This window comes from Heloderma suspectum, chromosome 5, assembly GCF_057233095.1.
Source record: "Heloderma suspectum isolate Gila_16-S chromosome 5, 16-S_ref, whole genome shotgun sequence".
Classification (NCBI taxonomy): Eukaryota; Metazoa; Chordata; class Lepidosauria; order Squamata; family Helodermatidae; genus Heloderma; species Heloderma suspectum.
Window position 1 is genome coordinate 135,971,270 of NC_139462.1, and position 21,042 is coordinate 135,992,311.

The following is a 21,042-nucleotide window of genomic DNA, read 5'->3' on the forward strand; positions in this document are numbered from 1 at the left end:
GCATCTCTCCTATGAGGGAAGGTTACAACAGCTGGGATTTTTTAGCTTGGGGAAAAAAGGAGGGTGAGGGGAGACATGATAGCGGTGTACAAAATTATGCATGATGCGGAGAATGTGGATAGGGAGCCATTTTTCTCCCTCTCTCATAATACTAGAACCCGGGATCATCCCATGAAGCTGATTGGCAGGAGGTTCAGGACAGATAAAAGGAAGGACTTCTTCACACAGCGCATAGTCAACTCTAGAATTTGCTACCACAGTGATGGTCACCAACTTGGATGGCTTTAAAAGGGGGTTGGGCAAATTCCTGGAGGAGAAGGCTATCAATGGCTACTAGGCTTGGTGGCCATGTGCTACCTCCAGAAGCAGAGGCATTATGCCTATGTACACCAGTTGCTGGGAGGGTGCTGTTGGGCTCAGTCCTTGCTTGTGGGTTCCCGGTCGACAGCTGGTTGGCCACCGTGTGAACAGAAGACTGGACTAGATGGACCCTCGGTCTGATCCAGCAGGGCTCTTCCTATGTTCCCAGGTGATTTCCGACCGCGGTCCGGGTCTCCCCAGAAGCAAGCATCATGTGCACGGGGCTTGCGGCGGTCCTGCAGCAGCAGCAGGGATTTGGGTTGCGTGGCCAGGCTGCGTCCACTAGAGAGCGCAGCCTGCGGTGGCCGGCCGGCGGGCGAGCGGGCGGGGAGGGAGGGGGAGAGAGGGAACAGGTTTCCCAGCCGCCGCTGCCGCCGCTTCTCTCTTTGGCGTCCCGCTTCGGTGCGGCGAGCGGCCGGCTGAGAATGGGGGAGCCGCCGCCGCCAGCGCCATTCTCCGCGGCGTTCCTGTGCGCCGCCCCAGCAGCCGCCCTTTCCTGTGCGCGGTGACTTTCCCCTGCAACCCCCGCCAGCGAGCCTCCTCTCTCCCTCCTCCTTGGAGCCGATCGCCCTCCGCTTCACAGCGCCCGGAGCTTTTCTCTGGTCCCCCGGGCCGAGTTCCCCTGGATCTGCGGCTATTGTTATTCTCTTGTTTGGGAGCGACTTTTGCTCTGCAAGACTCGGGGACATCGTGCGTGTGCGAGTCCGGTTGCCTCCTTCCACGCGACTGACGCGAGATCTCCTTCGCCGCGGGAAAAGGGATCGACTCTCCCCCACTCCAAGCCTTCTTCCGACCCCGCCGCTCGGAAATAACGTGCGCGCGCGCGCGCGTGTTTCCCGGGAGGAGAGCTGTTTGTTTGTTTCTTGGCTGGCGGGCTTGGGGCAGGAAGCAACCGGGGCCCCGTCCTGCGTCTCCGTCCTGCGCTCTTGGCGCTGCCGTTTGCACGGCCGGGTGTGCATTGTTTCTTGCATGGATGCGCCATGGCCACCGCAACGCTGGTTTGCAGGGTGCAGTTCCTCGATGACACCGACCCTTTCAACAGCACCAACTTCCCCGAGCCCACCCGGCCGCCCCTCTACACCTTCCGGGAAGACCTCCCCCTGATCACCCAGCTGGCTGGGCTGCACCGCCTGCTCAAAGCCCCACAAAAGGTACTGGGTGGGGAGGGGGAGACGGTTGCTGGTTTTGGGGAGCGGGGGGGGTGTTCTTTGGATGAGGACTGGGCCAGGAGCGCTGAGGGGGAAGCTCTAGATCTCTGCATCCCTTGCAATTGTCCCATTTTTCTCCTTATGCCTTCCTGCAACCTGGTGCCCTCCAGATGTTTTGGACTACAACTGCCATGAACCCCAGCCATATGACCTAGGAGTTGACCAGGAATGCTGGGAGCTGTAGTCCAAAACGCCTGGAGGGCACCAGGTTTGAGGAAGGCAGATTTATAGAGTGCTGCTGGTGTACACGGTTCCTTGCAGAGTAACATAAAGAAAACCATTAACTCCCTGCCGCCCGAAGGGGCTTATGATCTAAAGTATTTGTATGTTGCGGGACACAATAGAGGTTTATAAAATTACGTGTCATTTTGAGGGGATAGAACTTTTCCTCCATCTCATAACACTATAACTTGGAGTTACCCCGTGGAATTTGGAATTGATGGACACAAGATTCAGAGCAGATACAAGAAAGTATCTGACGCACTTCATAATTTGACATATGGAATTCAGTGCTACAAGTTGTGGTGATGGCCATTCACTTAGATGGCTGTAAAAGGGGACTGGACAAATTCATGAGGTTGGATCCAGGCTAAGGTAGTCACGCTTTGACTACATTGAGATCACTGGGACCTAAGTTGGTCATGACTAACTTCTCCCATGGGACTAAAGCATGACTAAGGTAGTCTGGATCCAACCCATGGAGACGAGGTCTGTCAGTAGGTATTAGTCATGATGGCTACACAGAACCTTCAGATTCCATATACTTCTGAATTCTAGTTCAGGAGGGTAACAGCAGGAAAAGGTTGTTCTGACTGTGGGCTTTCCGGAGGCATCCGGCTGGCGAGAAAGAGGACACTGGACTAGAACCTGGGGCTGCTCTTTTGCTTTTGTGATATTGTGTCTGTCAAACTAATACCAAATATTGAGGCTTAGCACATGCCAACTGTTAGCTATTTTGGTTCATTGTCTGTCTGACTTGAGAACTGGCTCTTGCATTCTTGCACCGTATGTCTGAAATGTATGAACATCCAGAGGATGAGAAGTGTGGCAAGCGGTGAAAACAATGAACACTGTAACATTCGGAAATGCAAAATATAAGATGCATTGTGGGTTGCAGGGCAATACTTTGAAGTTAATATTCCAGAAAATTCTTAGGTGGGACATGAAGTGAAGCTCACGTTGTGCCATGTTGTACCCGATATACTTCTCTGCAATAATCATATGATGATCAACGCACAGGTTGTTCTCTATTTCCAGTAGACAGTGAGATGCTTTTGGGCATACATCTGTTGTATAGCATACAACATTTAATAACAATAATAGAAAAATGTTCCAAGGCATGATTTGTGGATCTGAAGTCACTGAACATATACATCACAATGAGATATACACATGCAAAGAACTACATATAATGAAGGACACTGTATAAAGCATGTGACACTACTGTCAATGGGATTGATACAATCAGTGATCCGGTGTGATTGCTACAGATTACTGGTTTCATGTGCTGGCGATCACTGGACTATTTGACGCTTTTGTACACTGCCACAGTGTACATATGGCTCTTTCGTCATGGCAACTTTCAGTCAATATCTATTGATACCATTGACAGCGGTGTCTTACTATTCTTACATGGTGTCCTTCATTTTGCATATTTATCTCTGTGTGATGTGTGTTGAATTTCCATACCTTGGTGCATTATTCCGTTTTTGTGTATTAAATGTTGCATAATATATAGCAGTGCACTTGTATCTGTCGATACAACACTTCTGTGCCCATGAGCATCTCGCTGTCTATGCTTTTGCAATTGTTGCCCTTGTTTTTGTTTTATTCTGTGTGCTATTTCTAAATTGTAGTGCTTAAGTGCTTTGCTATGTAGTAATCTTGTCACATTTGATGTGGCCCTCCTTTGACTTTAATACCTAGTTCACTTTGCATGAAGGTCATAGACATCTTTTCCTGTGTCAGATGATGGAAGGTATATGTACCAAATACTTGCTGGAAATGGAAGGAGGAAGGGAATATACCTCTTTTCAACACTGGTGTTCAGTATAACCAGACAGACTTGTTGACATGATGCTGATTGGGAAAACCCATGCTGAGAAATTAAGAACGGGACGGTTTTATCCTTTGCCTGCTTATTACAAGTCCCATTGAATTCAGTGCAACTTACTCCCAGGTAAGAGTGCATAGGTTTTAAGCCTTCATAATTAGGTTGATGATGTAGAGCATTTTTCCCTTTAGCTTAAGGAAGGAAGGAATCTGTAAAATTAAATTTACCTTTCTCAGGTAGAGAGAAGAAAACCTGTAAGATGCTAATAAAAATGGTTCCAGTTCCGGGATTTGTGTTTGAAGGAAGAAGAAGCTATGTCAGCTGTCCAGTGGGGAGGGTTTCAGGCAGAGGATTTTACTAAGAACTTCAGTGTAAAAATAGTGCAACATTATTCTGATACTACAGCACCATGTGGGGCAGAGATAGAAACTCTATAGTGATCAGTTAGAATGACCAGCAAGTGCAATTTGAGATCCTTGCGGATGGCTCCAGAAGTTATTGTTAGTGGGCATTTGTAGCCATTGCCAAAAATGCTATATTTCGGTGTTTGCAGCAAGCAATGGGTCTATGGAGATTTTCAAATGTACACACAGAAGGCATCCAGTATTGGGCAAATGTCCAAGAAACTTTGCTTTTGCTAGGAAACTTTACTTCTGCCTTGAATAAAAACACAAAATGTTTCTAATGCTTTTTCTTCCTCCTCAATTAAGCTGAACATGTTTGGGAACCTGGAGATTTGTGCTATGCCGGTGCATTTTGAATTCTTTCCTAATAAGTAATCGTGGCGTGGCATGAGTGCCTCTGAATCTCAACAAGGAGCTGTTCGGAACAATGTGTGTTTGGCATCTGTGCCAACGAATGTGTCTGGGGGTTTTCATTAATAATTAATGCGCACTATTTTCTTAGGTCCCCGAGAGGTTGCTTTTCATTTCCACAGTAGCTTTCCAGGGCAGGCATTTCTCTCCCGTTTGCTAGAATGACTGGAGATCTTGAAGTTTTTAAAGCAAACCTGCCATAAGAGCCAATCTGATGTATTTGCTCCTACTAAGCAACCTGTTTGGAGTGTCCTGTAATGCCAGAAAGGGATGTAATCATTCAGGACTGAGAGTGAAGGTGGGAAGGGTTTTGTACAGGCAAAGAATGGGCCGTTTAAGCTGTTGGTCTTGTGTCTGTCTGATGAGCTGACAGTTGTGCCGAGGCTTTGGTAAAAATAGCAGTTAAGTCTACTGTCCTTGGAACAGTTGATACCCTTGTAAAAGCTACAGCATGCAGTATAGCAATTAGACAAGCCATAACCTTTGTAAAATCTGGCCTTGTCAACCATCTAAATGTAGCTCTTTATACTTGCAGATGCCCAGTCATGACTATGCCCTAAGCAGTTGTTTATATAGTGTCATGACACTGATACACATTGTGCCTTACAGTGTGATCTAACAAAACCCCCCAAAGGCCCTGAGGCACTTATAATCCAACATTTTGTCAAAGCTTGAGTGGAGTATGCTTAGGTTTGGATTCAGGTAGGCGCTAAAAGCTTTATGCAAAAAAGAGGGATTGCGGGGGGGGGGGAATTGGGAGGGAGGTAGAGAGGGTGTGCCAGAGGTGCTTTGGGAGGATGATTCTGACACAAGGGACAATGGTGGAATCAGAGTGGAGTCATTTAAGAGAGGAGGTTAGACAGCTTCCTATGTTTATCTGATTAAAAAGCTGTGCTTCTTGTTCTAAAGATATCCTAAGGGCACCAAAACATATTTCAAACAACAACATATACATTCAGCAGACATTTTGCTTTTGAAGAGACATTGTAGGTCGAGCAGGGCCTTGCAAAACAGCAACTGCAGAACTTTCTCTTAAAAGGGTCAGTGTGGTGTAGAGGCTAGAGCGTTGGACTGGGAGATCTGGGTTCTAGTCCCCACTTGGCCATGGAGCTCACTGGGTGACTTTGGGCCAGTCACTGACTCTCAGCCTAACCTACCACACAGGGTTGTTGTGAGGATAAAATGGAGAGGAGGAGGAGCATGTAAGCTGCCTGAGTTCCTTGCAACAGGAAAAAAGGCAGGATAGAAATGTAATAATAAAATCTAAAAATGCAAGAAATGTAGAAATTGTTAATTCAGTACATGATGCTGCAAGTACTGAAAACCTGATTGGATTCTGACAGGTTACACATGGATGTTTTTACAGTGTGATCTTAAACATGTCTGTTCATCAGTGATGGTCAGTGATTTCAAGGGGATATTTCCAAGGAAGTGGCTTATGGTTCCAGCCCCCAATCATAGAAATGTGCAAAACCATCCCTGCCCATGAGGGGGCGGGGGATTTTCCACACACTTCAGTGGTACTGTGAGGGGTCCCCAGTGTAGGGGTCCCCACAGTCACATTGCACTCACAGATGCCTTGCCTGGCACCCACCAAGGCCCATTGCCCCTCCTGATGTTGTTAAAGTGCCTGTTTGCAGCTGCCCACCATCCTGCATTTCCTTTCGCCAGAAGGCCGCTGGGCCTGCTGGGGCCCCAGAGGCAATCTTGGGTAGTGAAGATGATGGGAGGCTGCAGGCAGGCCAGGCACTTCACTTTGCAGCACATTGGGCCAGGGCATCCACTTAAAACTTCTCACGAAGAAGAAGGGGAAACGGCCCCTGCTGCTTCTGCCTGGTAAGGTTGGAGGAAGGGCTGTGGGGTGACCAGGGTGGATTGGGGAAAGTTGGAGAGGGCTGCAAGGCGACCTTGGTGAGGGGAACTGTCCTTGGGAGGCCAGCAGGGTAACCCAAGGGGCTGGCAAGGAGAGCTGTGCGGTCACTCGGGGTGAGTTAGAGCGGACTGCTGGGTGACTGGGAAGCTGGTGGGGAGAGCTGTGGGGTGGCTTTGGGAAGGCAGAGGAGGGGGTGGATAAGGGAGGGGTGTGTGTGTGCTTGTAGCCCCATTCAGGCTTTCTGAAAGCAAGTTCTTTAAACACGCGAGGAGGGGAAATATGTTAGCCTCGCCCCCTCCATCATCACTCTTGTCACCCTTCACATGTGGAGGGCAGCTGTCTGAAGCACAGATCCTCCAGAATGCTGGCTACTCAGAACGCTTTCAGAACCCCTGTGTGTGGTACGTGTCCTTGAATGGATGGGTGTGTGTGTGCAGTGCATGTGTGAAAGAGTTTATGGATGTGATTTAGTAGAAGTGTGTGTCTGGGGGGTTGTAACATATGCCTATTATATCAGTGTTTGTGTTTGTATTGTTAACTGGGACCCAGGTAAGTTAGGATTAGAGAGAGAGTGAGTGAAAGGTGGGAGGGGCACGTGTGCGTGTGAGGATTCTGAGGTTATAAAAGGAGTGACCTGACAGTTCATTAGTCAGATAGGGCCGTAGGGATTGAAGAAGCTACATCTAGTGAGTGGGGTTTGGGAACCAGGGTTTAGAAGGGTAGAGTAGGTAGGTAGTAGATTAGGACGAAGCATAGATCGATTAATAATATATAACTCCTCTTGTATGAAATTTGCATTGGTTTGTTTTTAACTACAAGATCCCATGTGTTGGTTTGTCTTATTGTTTTACCATTAGAAAATATATTTCCTTGTTAATTCTGCTGTATTGAGTAGAGGGAACCAGGTAGGCATATTGGGTGTCAGAGTAAAAGGGGCTGAAGCTGTGTGTGTCAGTGAGGACAACTGACCCAGTGGAGGTAGACATCCTGAGGTTGTTGTTTTTTCCACCGTTTCATCATGCGAAAGCTGGGGAAGGTAGAACCCAGGGCAGGAGCATCACAGGAGTTATCCAGAAAGACAGTGTGTGTTTGCAATATGGGGTGTGCAGTTCTTGTGTGTGTGATTTGGGAGTATGTTCCTATTCATTTGGGGAAATAAATTTAATGGGATAAATTAACTTTAGAGGTGATTTAGGGAAATTAACTGGCTGGCTTGCCGTTCATTGAATGGATGGTCTGTTGGAGCAGAAACTGAGTTCAGAGGGCTTTTGTCTTCTGGGGCCCAGACTGCACCTCTGCCTTGTACTCAGTGTGACATGGACACAGCAAATATATATAAGACTAATGGAAGAGGAGAAATCCATCCACCCTTACGTTTGAGTAAACTAGGCTGGCATAACTTGGGAACCACAGAGTTGAAGCACAGGCTACTAGCCATGTGTTGGGGCCTGCACAGCCCTTGACAACTGCCCTGGCTTGGCAGTCCTGGCCAGGTGCCAGAAATGGGTTTATCTGGCCACTGGTCTAGTCTGAGTTCAAGCTAAGCACTGTTTGGTCCTAAACTGGTAAGCCTGTCTTCCCACACCCACCTCCAAGTCCTAAGCTAGCTTGTTGACACCTGGGTCAGATATGTAAGAAAATAATTGAGTTCCGTTACGGCCTTTCATCCAATCCAGTGGTTGATTGTTGCATTCACAGAACAGCTATTGCATTCCCTCCTACCTGCAAAGGATCCAGCTATATTGAGAGGGGAAAGGCTAGATGATGATTTGATTTGTATAAAATATTAGAGGTGGCTGACGGTGATAAATTAATAACATAGTACAAATGGACAATATAAAAGAATAACATCTTAAAACAAATACTATAACAAACAAAAACTGCAGAGTAAAAGATATCAGAAACAGAGAACAGTAGCAGTGATTTTAATGACGCAGATCTAAAAACCACCCCCACTGACATAAAACTATATTCACTTCCCATCTGAAAGCAGACAGTGAAAGAGGCAGGTATGTCTCTCTTCGGAAGCTGTTCCAGATCATGGATGTCACGATTGGAGTCCTCTCCTGTATAGTTCCCTGCCATACTTCCACTCAATGTAGGAAGCCCTCCTTTCATCCCCCCACTGTTGGAGTTCTTGGGTAGGCTGTTATGCGGGAAGGCAGTCCTTGTGAGGTTCTGGTCCCAGGCAGTTAGGGTTTTGAAGGTCAAAGCCAGCACCTTGAATTGGGTTTGAAAGCAGGTTAGTAGCAAGTGAAGCTGGTAGAGGATTGTTGTAACATGATGAAATGGAATGGCTCCAGTCAAAACCCTGGCAGTCACACTCTAAACCAATTGAAACTTCTAGACCGGGGTAGGCAACATGGTGCCCATGGGCACCAATGTGCCCTGAACACCTCTCTTGGTGCCACCATGGTGCTCTACTGCTCCTACTTCTTAAAGAAATTAACACCTTTTGGTTTGAAATAGGTATCTGTTGGTGCTGAAAACAATGGGTTCAAAGGAGTTGTTTAGTGTGTTGGGGCTCAGATCCCACCCCTGCCTTGTACTCGGTCTTTTGAGCTGGCTACTTGTCCTTTGCCATGCTTCCCACGGCAGCTATTCTGTGGTGGTGCCTAGGACAGTTTCTCAAATTGCTAAATGTGTCCATGGCCCCAAAAGATTGCCTAACCCTGTTTTGGATTGTCTTCAAGGGTGTTATGGTCTCTATTATCTAGTCTGGAGGTGACAAGGGCATGAATGATCAATGTTAGGTCTGGTTTCTCCAAGAAAGGCTGCAGTTGCTGAAGAAATTGGCTAAAAGATATTCCAGCTTTCTTCCTGTATAGGTTGGCAGTGGCTGTTGCTCTGTGCAGCAAAACTGAGCTATGTGTGTGGACATGAGTGCAGTTTTACATGGATTGTATGATTCCACATGCAGATGGACCTACTTCCAGTGTGATTCCGATTGACCTGCATAGGATAGACTGAGATGGAGATTTTTGTCCCTTTGTCCCTGACATTTTGCTCTGCTTTCCCTGTGAAATTCATACCCAGTGCCTTGCATCAGCTACACAAGTGGCTGTGTCTGGACCAGGACCTTTTTTTTTTTTTTACAGTTTTTTACTTATTTTTGTTGGTTGAAGTCAGTGCCATTTACTGATAAGTAGGAGGATCAAAGCTTACATCTTGAGATGCCACAGACTATAGGCCTGCATTTGAATCTATATTTAAGTCTAAACTTTGCAGTCAATCACCAGTTCTTCTGTTCCTCTCAGCCTTCCCCTGCAATCTGATATTTATGTCTTGGACTCAGTAGAATTTGATAGTTGTTCACTTACAGATCCAAGCTGTTGTGTGTGTGTGTGTGTGTGTGTGTGTGTGTATGCACGTTCTCTCTCTCTCTCTCTCTCTCTCTCTCTCTCTCACACACACACACACACTATGTAGCTGTTACAGCATGTTTCATAGTTCTGTTCTCAGAGTGGTGCCCTAAATTTACTGATGAAGTCCACTGGATGTCAATGGCATTTTCAGACAATGAAGAGCATCACAACTTTAAAACCTGCCTGCCTATACCATAAAGACTCTTGCAGCTGCTCTTCTCCTGATTGTTCACGCATACAGCAAGTGGTGGCTGACATGGCAAATGGGTACAAAATCCCCCAAACTCAGGCTCCATGTGTGAGCACTAACCCAGATGAAATAGGAGGTTTTCAATCTCCTCGCCTCCATGCCACATTTGCTGTCTTTTGTTACTAAGAAAGCAAATGGGGAGGTGAACTCAAATTAGTGGCTGATGCAGAATTTATTATAAGAAGGGGACTATCCTGAGAGACAGAGTGTAAAAACCAGGACACTGAGGCAGTTGCTGTTGTTGTTGTTGTTGTTGTTGTTGTTGTATTAGGAGAATTTGTAACTATTGCCCTTAGGAAGGCTTTTTGTTGAAATGTTCTAGGCAGTGTACTTTCACTAATAATTCTCTGTCAGCATGGTAATTTGCTTTATAGTATGACAAGTCTTTCAAGACGGTGAAGTCTTATGGCAGAGTAGCAATTAACAACTTTTTTGTGGCATGGGTTTTCATAGGCCCAAATGTAGTAATCAGATGTATTTTTTCAAGCTACATCACCTTTTGAAAAGCTATGCTGCGCTTTATTTAGGATTTGTGATGGAACCAGATTTTGGGACATGCAAGATCCTTAATTTAGGACTCTCAGAATGGGCCTCAAGTTACATTTTTATTTTTTAAAACACGGGTGTCTGTTTGAAAAAAAGAAGAAGGGGAACCTGCTGTATTCTAGTTAGAAGCTTCCTAAGTTCCAGCTGTTCTACAATTTGGAACTTCATACAATGCACACTTACACAGACAGCCAGTGTGGTGTGGTGGTTAGAGTGTTGGCCTAGGACAGAGGAGACCCAGGTTCATATCCCCCCCTCAGTCGTGAAGCTCACTGGGTGGCCTGGGGCCAGTCATCAACTCTCCGCCTAACCTATTTCATGCTGTTGTTGTGAGAATAAAACAGGTGGTGGGGAGGATCATGTATGCTGTTTTGAACCCCTTGGTAGAAAGGTGGGATATAAACATAATAGCAAACAAGTTAGCTCCATTGAATTCAGTGGTACTTCTGAGGAAGCGTGCATAGGATCAGGCCGTAAAACACACCAATTATTTACTTAACAAAGTTCTCCTGCCAGCTATAATGCAACCTTTGCATTTCCAATGACAAGCTAAATGATATTACAAAGAACTGCTATCATTTAAAAATGTTTGCTTGGTTTTTCTAAACTGCTAGTCTGTGCTAGAAGCCTTTCAAAGAAAGGGAAATATACAACCTTGCCCTGTATGAATCTTTTCTTCACTTTCTCTTATTTATATTTACTTATTTTTGGTATTTAATCTCTCACAGTTTAGGCTCACAGTTTGAAACATTAGATTTGGCAGTATTTACAGAGCAAAAAAAAGAGAAGGAAATCAACCTTAGCCTGCATGCCCCCCCCCTAGTTTTAATCTGGAATCCCTGCTAGCTCTAATTAGCAAATATAAGATAATTAATGTGCCTCCCCAATCTTGCCCAGCTTCCTGTACCTCCACACTTTAGAATTTGTGCTAATTGCCCAAACAATGTGAGGCTTGCCTGAGCTTCATGTTATTGGTTGATTCCTTTAAATTAAATTAAAGGAGTGGAGGGAAAGGAAGCTTGCCAGAGCAAGGCATCCTTGGTGGGTGCTTTGGTGGATGGCTGGCTGCTCCAGAAGAAGAGACATGTCCTTTGCTGTATACTGCTCCAGAAGAAGCGAAGCATCCTTTGCCGCCACTTGTTTTTCTGGATACTTGCAATAAGAATGATAAAACTCCTAAATCTTTCATCCTTATATATAGACAATCTTTTGATAAGGCAAAGATAAGAATGTTGTAAGGCTAGCTGTTGAATTGGTTCATTTGGACTTTGGAACAAGCCTATGTTCCTGGAAGCTTATTAGGTTATTAGATGCCGAGATTCCAAGTATCTGTAGCTTCCTTAGTTGTGGAGTTTCCCGACAGCCGGGCTTACCCGAATACGCACACCTCTGAATGTAACAGAGGTGTACACCTCAGGTGTACACCTCAGTACATCTAGAGCTGTACACAAATGGCCTCTCAAAATTCTCCAGCCTATTTGTGGGCAGAGAAATTGGGGAGACAATTTCACTGAATTTCTCTTAGGGGAGGAGAAATTCTCCAACAATTTGTCACAGATAGGGCTCACTATTGGCAGGGGTTGTAGCACAGGTTCTTTCTTTTTTCCTAAGGGTTTTTGGTTTATTGCACTGCTTCTGTAGGTGGCAACAGCATCAGCTATGTTGAGGCTTCCACTTTTCTAAGGCAGAATTTTGAATTTATTTTGGTGGTATTTTTGAGCTTACCTAATCACTGCAAGGTGGCTGAGGGCGCTGTATTTTTTTCTCTCTATTACACATCTTTCCATTGCCCTGCAGCCTCCCAGGCCACCTGCACTTTTGGAACTGAAAAAGCCCCATGAGAGGAATTGCCTCATGATGGCTTTAATTGAAGTGTGGGAAGCTGAGGAGGCTACAGGCTGCCGCAGAGATTATTGTACGATGACAGACAGGACACTCATGCACACTGCTCAGCCACCTCACAAGTAAAGTAAGCACAAGAACCCCAAACCCAACCCATGAGAATTTCTCCGAAATTTCTCCTCCTCTGAATTTCTTTTTGAAAGCAATTTCTTTTCTATCAGATTGAATGAGAATGGTTGAGAAAAATGTGGGAGAAATTTTCGGCACAGCACTAGTCTGATCTGATGTGTGAAGCCCAGTTGTTGTTCAAGACTTTGGTTTAATGCTAATGTGCCACTTTACTGGTGTTCCGTCACTGCCTGAAAAGCCTTCTTTTCCATTAAACTTTTAATCAATTTACTGGATAAGATTTTTTCTTCTGAGTCATGACTCTTGCTAATGTTAGTTTAATTTTTAACTTCCTCATTTATATTTTGAATGATTTATTTCTATTTCTTGTATGATATCAGTTTTGTTTTTTGTTTTTATGGGTTTATTGTAAGCTGCCTTGAGTGTCTCCACATTTGGATGTGGAAAGGCAGGGTATACGTATCCTTAATAAGTAAAGGTGGCTCTGATCCTAAAAGCATGTCTGTTGATAGTCACAAGGCTGGTTCTTGTTACAGGTGAGGACACTGGAAGGGAAGTGAGTGGAACATCTCACTAAGGGACATGGAGCAGAGGAGCTTGAAGGACAAGGGTGAGGTCCCAGCTGGGAAACCTGAGGACAGTGACAATAGGGCAGTCCCTCTTAGGACGTATTTAGCCTGGGAATGATAGAGAGGGAGGAAGGCGGTCCCTAACTGAGGAGCTTATCCTTCTTTCCTCAGATGGAGATGCTTAGAGTGACATTTGCTAAGACTGACTTCCATTTGATCCGCCAGCGTTCTGCTAATCAGGAACCTGGAGGGCCAGCACGATGGGGAGCCTTTTGCTGTCTCCTCTGTTCTGAGAATCACTGGTTTTACACATGGCTGACTGTTGTTTAAACTAATGGAAGAGGACTAAATGTTAGAATGCCACAAATCCTTTAACTTGGTGGGTGGGGGGAAAAAGGGTGACTGGCCTGTATTGGTAACATTTATTGTACTTAAGTTTCATTCAGGTAAAGAAAGCAAGTTAAAAATATAACAAGATTTGGGGTGGGTTAGGGTATTTTAGGAAATGTTTTTATTGTTTTTATTGCATGTTGTACATCTCCCAGAGTGGCTGGGTGACCAGCCAGATGGGCGATTAATAAATTTAATAATAATAATAATAACAAGAAAGGAAATGAAATTATGAGTTATAAAAAAGTAACTACAACAAATTCCTCAAAACAATCTTTTCAGTTTAATCTTTGTTTTAGAGGTTTTAAAAAGTATAATTTTTCAGTCTGTACCACTGCATTCCTAAATGCAGGAGAGGTACAGAGAAAGATAGAAAGGAAAGATATGCAATTTCTCCCCTTTCAGTGTTGTATATTTTGTTAAACATGTTTTCACATATTTTACCGCTTTCTCCAGAAGACTGTTACTGCTATACAACATTTCTTTGTAGTGTAAAGAATCAATCTAGCTTACAGTATCAATATGTAAAATACAAAGCAAGATATTTTAATCTTGAATATATCCGAGAGCAAGTCTTTCAAACTTCCTAAGCACCTTCTTGTTCCCCTCCCCCCACCCCTCACTAAAATCTCTACTGGTGCTCCGGGTGGAAATAGCTAATATATCCTTGGGACTGTCAATAAACTATGCCACTCAACAACTGGGCGGGGGCGTGGCGGGGAATGGTGTTCAGAAAAATTGTTACAAAGGAGGTATTGGTTTTTAAAAAGGGCAAAATGTCAAGCATGATAAAAGGTGTGCATGTGGAGGGAGGGGGGAAGATAAAAAGGCTTTTTAAAACCTTGACATATTTTATGGGTTCCTTCCCTCCCCTCCCCCCCCTTTGGAAAAGTCTGTGTTTCTTCACTGGAGAGTGAAGAGGCCTGTCTATACATCCCTTTACTTGACTGTCTGGCCAAGTAAGCATTGTAACGGGTTACCCTCATAGACTCTATATAAAGTTTGAATTTCACGGTCCCCTTTGTAAAGGCACGGCAGAGCATGTGCCTCTGTAATGGAATGTGACGTTTGTTTAAACGTGCACAGGAACACTGCATAGCTCTTCAGAAACATAATGCTGTATTTACTGTACATGAAACTCCGGGAGGGAATTAGGCTGGCAAGATGTAATTATGCATCTTGGAATTCAGCCAGGCAGGTTAACATGCCTCCACACTTGGAAAGCACTGGGAGGTTCTTTACAAGGTCTGAGATCTATCCCTTGTTTGGCAATTAAATGGTAATAATCTGTAACACCATGCTTCGATTTCTTTAATGCTGGCCCAAGGGAAAGATTCTCTCCCCCCAGCCCCTGCTTTTCACCATCAGCGCTTCTTTTAACACCTGGATAGCGTTTAGTCATCCTAACTTTGTATTGTTGCAGCATATTTATAATGTGGTTGGGAATGCCCTGGAGGGGAAGAAATAGGTTTTATTTTAGTACTAGGACTATGTCCTCTTATGCATACAGCTTGCAGTTCTTGTTTTAAAGAAGAAATGGCTGAAATGTAGAATATGATGATCTGGTAAATGCAAATCTGCACATGGCTTTAGTTTTAGTTCTATTTGTTTGCTTGTTTTTGACATTTAATACCACCCTTGATAGTTTTAATATATGTAGAAAGGAGGAAATAACATTAACACCAACAATAACAAGCCGCAATTCTGGACAGAACTATTTAATTCTATTGTTGGACTCCAGTATTCACATTATATTTTACTAACCTATAGACATCTCCCTGTGGTTTGAACCTGAATGTTGACTGTAGTAGTTGTTGGGTTGATCTACATGTTTAGAAGCATCACATGGTGCCTCCATTCTAGGATTGTATCACTTCAGAACACAGGTGGATGAATCTGTAATTTAATGCTCCCCAATAAAAAAAAAAAACCCTTGGGCTTTATGAAAAGTTAGCCTGTCAGGAAGAAGGGTTCTGGCCTAGCCATCTCCTTGACTTCTTCATGTGTGTATGTGTACTTCATGTGTGTATCATGTACCTTCTAAAGTGCTTCAGTCCAACGGGAGCTGTACCATGTTATTTTTCTGACTATATGGAGGGAAGTAAATAGTGAGGTCCCACAGGCACCTGTATTAGGACCACCGCTTTTCAACCTGTTCATAAATTATCTGGAATTAGGAGTGAGCAGTGAAGTGGCCAAGTTTGCCGATGACACCAAATTATTGAGGGTGGTTAAAACAAAAAGGGATTGTGAAGAGCTCCAAAAGGATCTCTCCAAAGTGGGAGAATGGGTATCTAAATAGCAAATGCAGTTTAGTGTAAACAAGTGTAAAGTGATGCACGTTGGGGCAAGAAATCCCAACTTCAAGTATAGCCTGAAGGGATCTGAGCTAGTGGTGACTGACCAGGAACGGGATCTTGGGGTTGTGGTGGACAGTTCAATGAAGATGTCAACCCAGTGTGCAGCCGCTGTAAAAATGGCAAACTCCATGTTAGGCATAATTAGAAAAAGCATTGAGAATAAAACTGCCAATATCATACTGCCTTTAAATATATCTATGGTGTGACCACATGTAGAATACTGTGTACAGTTCTGGTCCCCACAACTAAAAAAGGATATTGAAGAGCTGGAAAAGGTGCTAGAACCCGGGGTCATCCTATGAAGCTGATTGGTGGGAGAGTCAGGACAGATAAAAGGAAGTCCTTCTTCACACTGTGCATAGTTAGACTATGGAATTCGCTACCACAGGATGTCGTGATGACTGCCAATTTGGATGGCTTTAGAAGGGGGTTGGACAAATTCTTGGAGGAAAAGGCTATCAATGGCTACTAGTCCTGATGGCTATGTGGTACCTCCAGTACCAGAGGCAGTGAGCCTATGTACACCAGTTGCTGGGGAACATGGGCGGGAAGGTGCTGTTGCGCTCATGCCCTGCTTGTGGGTTCCCGGTCAACAGCTGGTTAGCCACTGTGTGAACAGGATGCTGGACTAGATGGACCCTTGGCTGATCCAGCATGGCTCTTATGTTCTTATGTGCTGCAGTTCCTTCTGTGATGGACATGGTCCTATCTATTCTGCCTAAAGTTTGAATCTTGCCATTGACTGCAGTAGTTTTGCTGTCCTTGTCTGCCATGGACATTTTCCAGAAATCGCATGCAGTCATTCAGTTTATCTGGTTCATGTAGACTGGCGATAGTGGTACCCAGCTTGTCTACATTGCAAGGGTGATAAAATGCAGGCAGGGCAAGCTGCACGGTCTAAACTGTGAAGCCAATGTCCTCCCTCCCATCATGCTGTATTTCTGAGAGCCCCCAAGCATCTTTGGATCATAGTATGACAATTCTCCCCCTCACCCCTGGAAGGCTCTGCCTCATCACACTTGCCAGAGGAGGCTGGAGCAACTGCAGTGCCAAATGGAGTTGCGGACCCCTGCACGTCATACCTTCTTTTCCAGGGAATTGTTTCCCTGGGTTTTCTGGATTTACTGCTGGCTTGCTGATCCTGGTGCATGAGAAGCGTCTGCACAGACGTACCTTTCTCACCTTAACCACAGTCCTGCACACACTTACTCAGAAGTACGTTCCGTTGTTTTCTTTGGCTATTCATTCTGTGTAAATAGGTTTAGGATTAGGATTGCACTTCTTTTTGGGCTGAAGCAGATCTGACATCAGAAGGTCGGAGTGTTTGGGGCCCGTTTGTTTTTAATTGCATAGAAGGATGTGTGTGTGTGGAGTTAACAGCAAACTGGGGCATGCAGCTGATGAGCACAGAACATAACCTCCTGTCTCCAAGGAATTTTCTCCTAGTCAGTCAAGCACAGGTGGGCTGAAGAGAAAAGCACCTGCAGGAGAGAGACTGCAGAGAGGTCGGTGGTGGTGGTGGTGAGAGTTCTGCATTCCTCACCCACATGCCCCTTTTGCTGGTTAAAATGGGCCTCATTCCCATCTTTCTTCCTATGTAATTGGGGCAGCTCTTGGTTTAAACACATGGATCTGCTGCTACCACATTGACTTTGGCCCTAACATAGTTGTTCTTAAATCCCTCTGTCAGTAGATTGGTGACACGTGTGCACTCCAGTCTCCTCTTCATAATTTATGACTTCCTATTTTGATTGCTGAATTTCATTTTACCTGCAGTCTGATCCTAGAGGCTGTTTTCTGGTGCAACAGCCCATTTTTTATCTTTGTTCGTTTATGCATTTATATCCTGGATTTCTCCTGTCCAAAACAGCTAAAATCACAGAAAAACTCAAACCTTGATTAAAAAAAATACATGGCTTACTGAAATGTTCTCAGATGTCCCAGGTAAATCAAAACCTATATTTCTATAAGTAGACAGATAAACTCATTCTAAATACCTTGAGCTTATAGTAGTCATATTACCTACTTACACAGTAATAGCAGAAAATATTTCTTTGGTCACACATTACTCCTAATTTTATATGTGGAAATGTTAATAGGATAAGAATAGCAAAGAATGGGTGACTGAACAGGTAACATTCTCCTCCTCTGATCATTCTTCTAAAATGTTTTCCAGTCAGATAGGTATGTTTGTGTCTAATTTAGACCTTGAACAAATTTAACTCTGGGCTGCATTGATAGCAATGAATTAGGTCTCTTAAGACTAGAAGGATGGAAAATAAATACCTTTTCTGAAAAAAATAAAACACAGCACAGCCAAATTTAAGCACGTCTAAGGCTGCAGTTCTAAGTACACATACTTGGAAGTCATTCCTGTTGAAGTTAATGGGACAAAGGCTTGAGAATATGCAGTTAAGTTGAGGCCTCAGTGATTTCAGCAGAAATAAGCGCATTTTAAAATTTCTTCCACCGACATTGGACATTCTGGGGTTTTGTGATATGCAAGCCTGGCCACAGTGCAATCTTTGAAGTTTACTTAGAAATAATTTCTATTAAGATTAGATCAGTGGGGTTTACTCCTGAGTAAGTCTGCATAGGATTGCAGTCTTAATAGTGCTTAACTTTGGCTGGATTATGCCCAGCCCAAAATTAAATTCCATTATACTAGCAACTACGCATTCTCTCTAGAACAATTGACAGTTGATTTCTCCTCAGCTTTGTTGTTTTATCTGGAATATTTTGATAATTAACTTGAGCAAAGTATCCATACCAAAAGGGAGAGCAAAATTGAAGTGAAATACATGTTTTCTCTGAACTGCATACAGCTTTATTTTCCTCACAGTGAGAATTGTATGATTGCAGTGTATAATCACATTTGTTGAACATGCTACAACATGTAATTGCATTGGCTTATATTCAGTGACCTGGCTGCCTGGTAGCTGTAATTCCAGCCATTGTAAGAATGCTGCTGACTGAATCATGGGGTAAAAATAGCCTTTTACTCAGACATGGTATATGTTACTGCTTGCTGTCAGCTCTGGCTAATTGTTGATAACTTTTGTGCAATTAGAGGCTGACAAATATAATACTTGGGATGTTCTTTTTTGACTTGTATGGATTCACATGGAAAATAAGTGATGTGAAATCTGGATTGCCACTAAGTCTGAGTGCATCATGCCAGATGAAATGGTGGCTTTAATTTTTGGCCCCATCAAGCACACAAACCAGTGAGTGAAGTCTGATGCTTATTGAAACCATTAATACTTAAATACACAGTAAAGGGCTAGATTCCCATTCACCTTTAGCCTGTTCTATAATAAATCATAAAAGCAATGATTTTAATAACACCTGGATGTCTCTGTCTTTCTTTGGACTGTACTAATAAATAGATTTTCTTCGGTAGGATCCAGACAATCATACTTGGAGTAATGCAAGTCCCAGTAATTTCATTGAGTAAGTCTGGGTCCAGCCATTGTTTTGGAAAAGATGGTCCAACCAACTTGTTTTCACTGTCAGCCAGTGCAGATGTAATGGCAGCCTCTGAGCTGCCATTAAAATGTGGGGAGCTAAGCATAAGAATAAGCACACCCTCCTCCCACCCCCTTCCATCCCTTATCAGGAGTTAATTTCCTTTTCATATGTTAATGGCTGTTCATGCTGGTCAGGGTCTTAATAGCTGTTAATTCTAACTACTTTACTATCTGAAAATATAGTCTGAATGTGGTTTAAAGTTGGTGAAGGGAATTTGCTCTTGAGAACCAAAGGAAGTTTGATCAAGGAGTGCATGTTTCTGTTACTGGGTTCCTTTTTCTTAATTATGGTTAGCAAGGAAGCAGGGTTTTAGAGAGGAATCTGCTTTTAGCATGAATGCATATTGCTAAGAATTGGAAAAATAGGAACATGCCCTCTCTGAAAGACTGGCTTTAAAAGGTTTCTCATGTCATGCTCAAGTTTAAAATCACTGCAATATCTTACATGCATTTGGGTACTGTGAATGCTGCAATATCATTATGAAAATATTTTCCTCTTAATGTAAATAGAATTACCTTAAGAAATCAACTTTACTGCCCTGTGCTTAGTTGGATGGGTGTTCTTGCAGCAGTCAGAAAAGCGAATGCTTATTCTCTATGAGGTTCTCTAAAAGCCATTATTACCCTCTTCCAAGTCAATAATGTAATTGCAAAATGACTACAAAATGCAGCACATTTTTCGCCAATCCCAATGAATTCTCACTATCTGGGAATAAAACAAAAAATACTAAATTTAAATTCCCAGTGTCAACTCTGGATTGTTTAACCCCTAAACAACCCAGAGTTCCTGGTTTTGGATGTCATGGGACAACCCAGGAATGGGACATGCCTGGGTGGTTTTGGAAAGTGGAAATGTCGAGCGGGTGAAAGACAGTGGGCGCTTCCGCACAGCTGAGCCAATTCCTTTTTTTAACTTAAAAATCGAGTGTTAAATGCAAACTGGGTCATTGTTTAAATGTAGGAGAAAAAGCAAAAGTACTGAAAACTGTTGACATACTAATTTAGCCTTTCCCAATCTGGTGCCCACTAAATGGGTTGGACTACAATTCCAGTATCCCCCAGTCCAATGCATTGGAGGTTGGGGAAGGCTGCACTAATTAGTTTAGCAACCCAAAGAACTGTGCATGATATGCTGACAACCATTCTTCTATTTCAGTAGAGTTCAACTCTCCTCCGCTAAGGTTGTTGGGGCACCTTCAGTTTCGCTGTCACTACTGCTTAGTTCCATTTCAGACTGAGACATATATAACTTCCAATGACATATATGTATTCCTTGTTATTAATGAAGTTATGAAATGGAAACGTCATTTTTCTGTGGAAAAATACGGCATAGGAAAATATTCCATTTCAGAGCATTTTCTGCCCCACATCACTGATGGAGGGTAAGTTTTAAGCAAGCACGATTTGTGTCACTGCACAAAGTGATTACTGACCATGGCATTAGCCTTAGCATCTAGTTTTGTGGCTTTGTAGAGCTTGAACCCCCCTTCATGGATCACTGCCTTGTTGTGGCGAAGGGGCTTGTGTGAAGCCATAAGCTATGCCCTGCAGGGCCACCCAAGACGGACAGGTCATGGCAGAGAGTTCTGACAAAATGTGGTCCACTGGAGAAGGAAATGGCAACCCACTCCAGTATTCTTGCCAAGAAAACCCCATGGAACGTATCACAAGGCTAAAAGAGATGACGCTGGAAGATGAGCCCCTCAGGTCGGAAGGTGTCCAATATACTACTGGGGAAGAGCAGAGGGTATT

General features: G+C 43.9%; 1 protein-coding gene across 2 annotated transcripts in view; it reads left to right on the forward strand.

The window, feature by feature from the left end:
• The first annotated feature begins 395 nt into the window (after positions 1-395).
• FHOD3 (formin homology 2 domain containing 3) overlaps positions 396-21,042 on the forward strand; it is a 455,537-nt gene continuing 434,890 nt past the window's right edge. For both annotated transcript variants that reach the window (XM_084857529.1, XM_084857531.1), the window contains exon 1: positions 396-1,511. In XM_084857529.1, the coding sequence (XP_084713655.1) occupies positions 1,341-1,511 (171 nt within the window). In that variant the 5' untranslated portion in view covers positions 396-1,340. The remainder of the gene's footprint in view (positions 1,512-21,042) is intronic.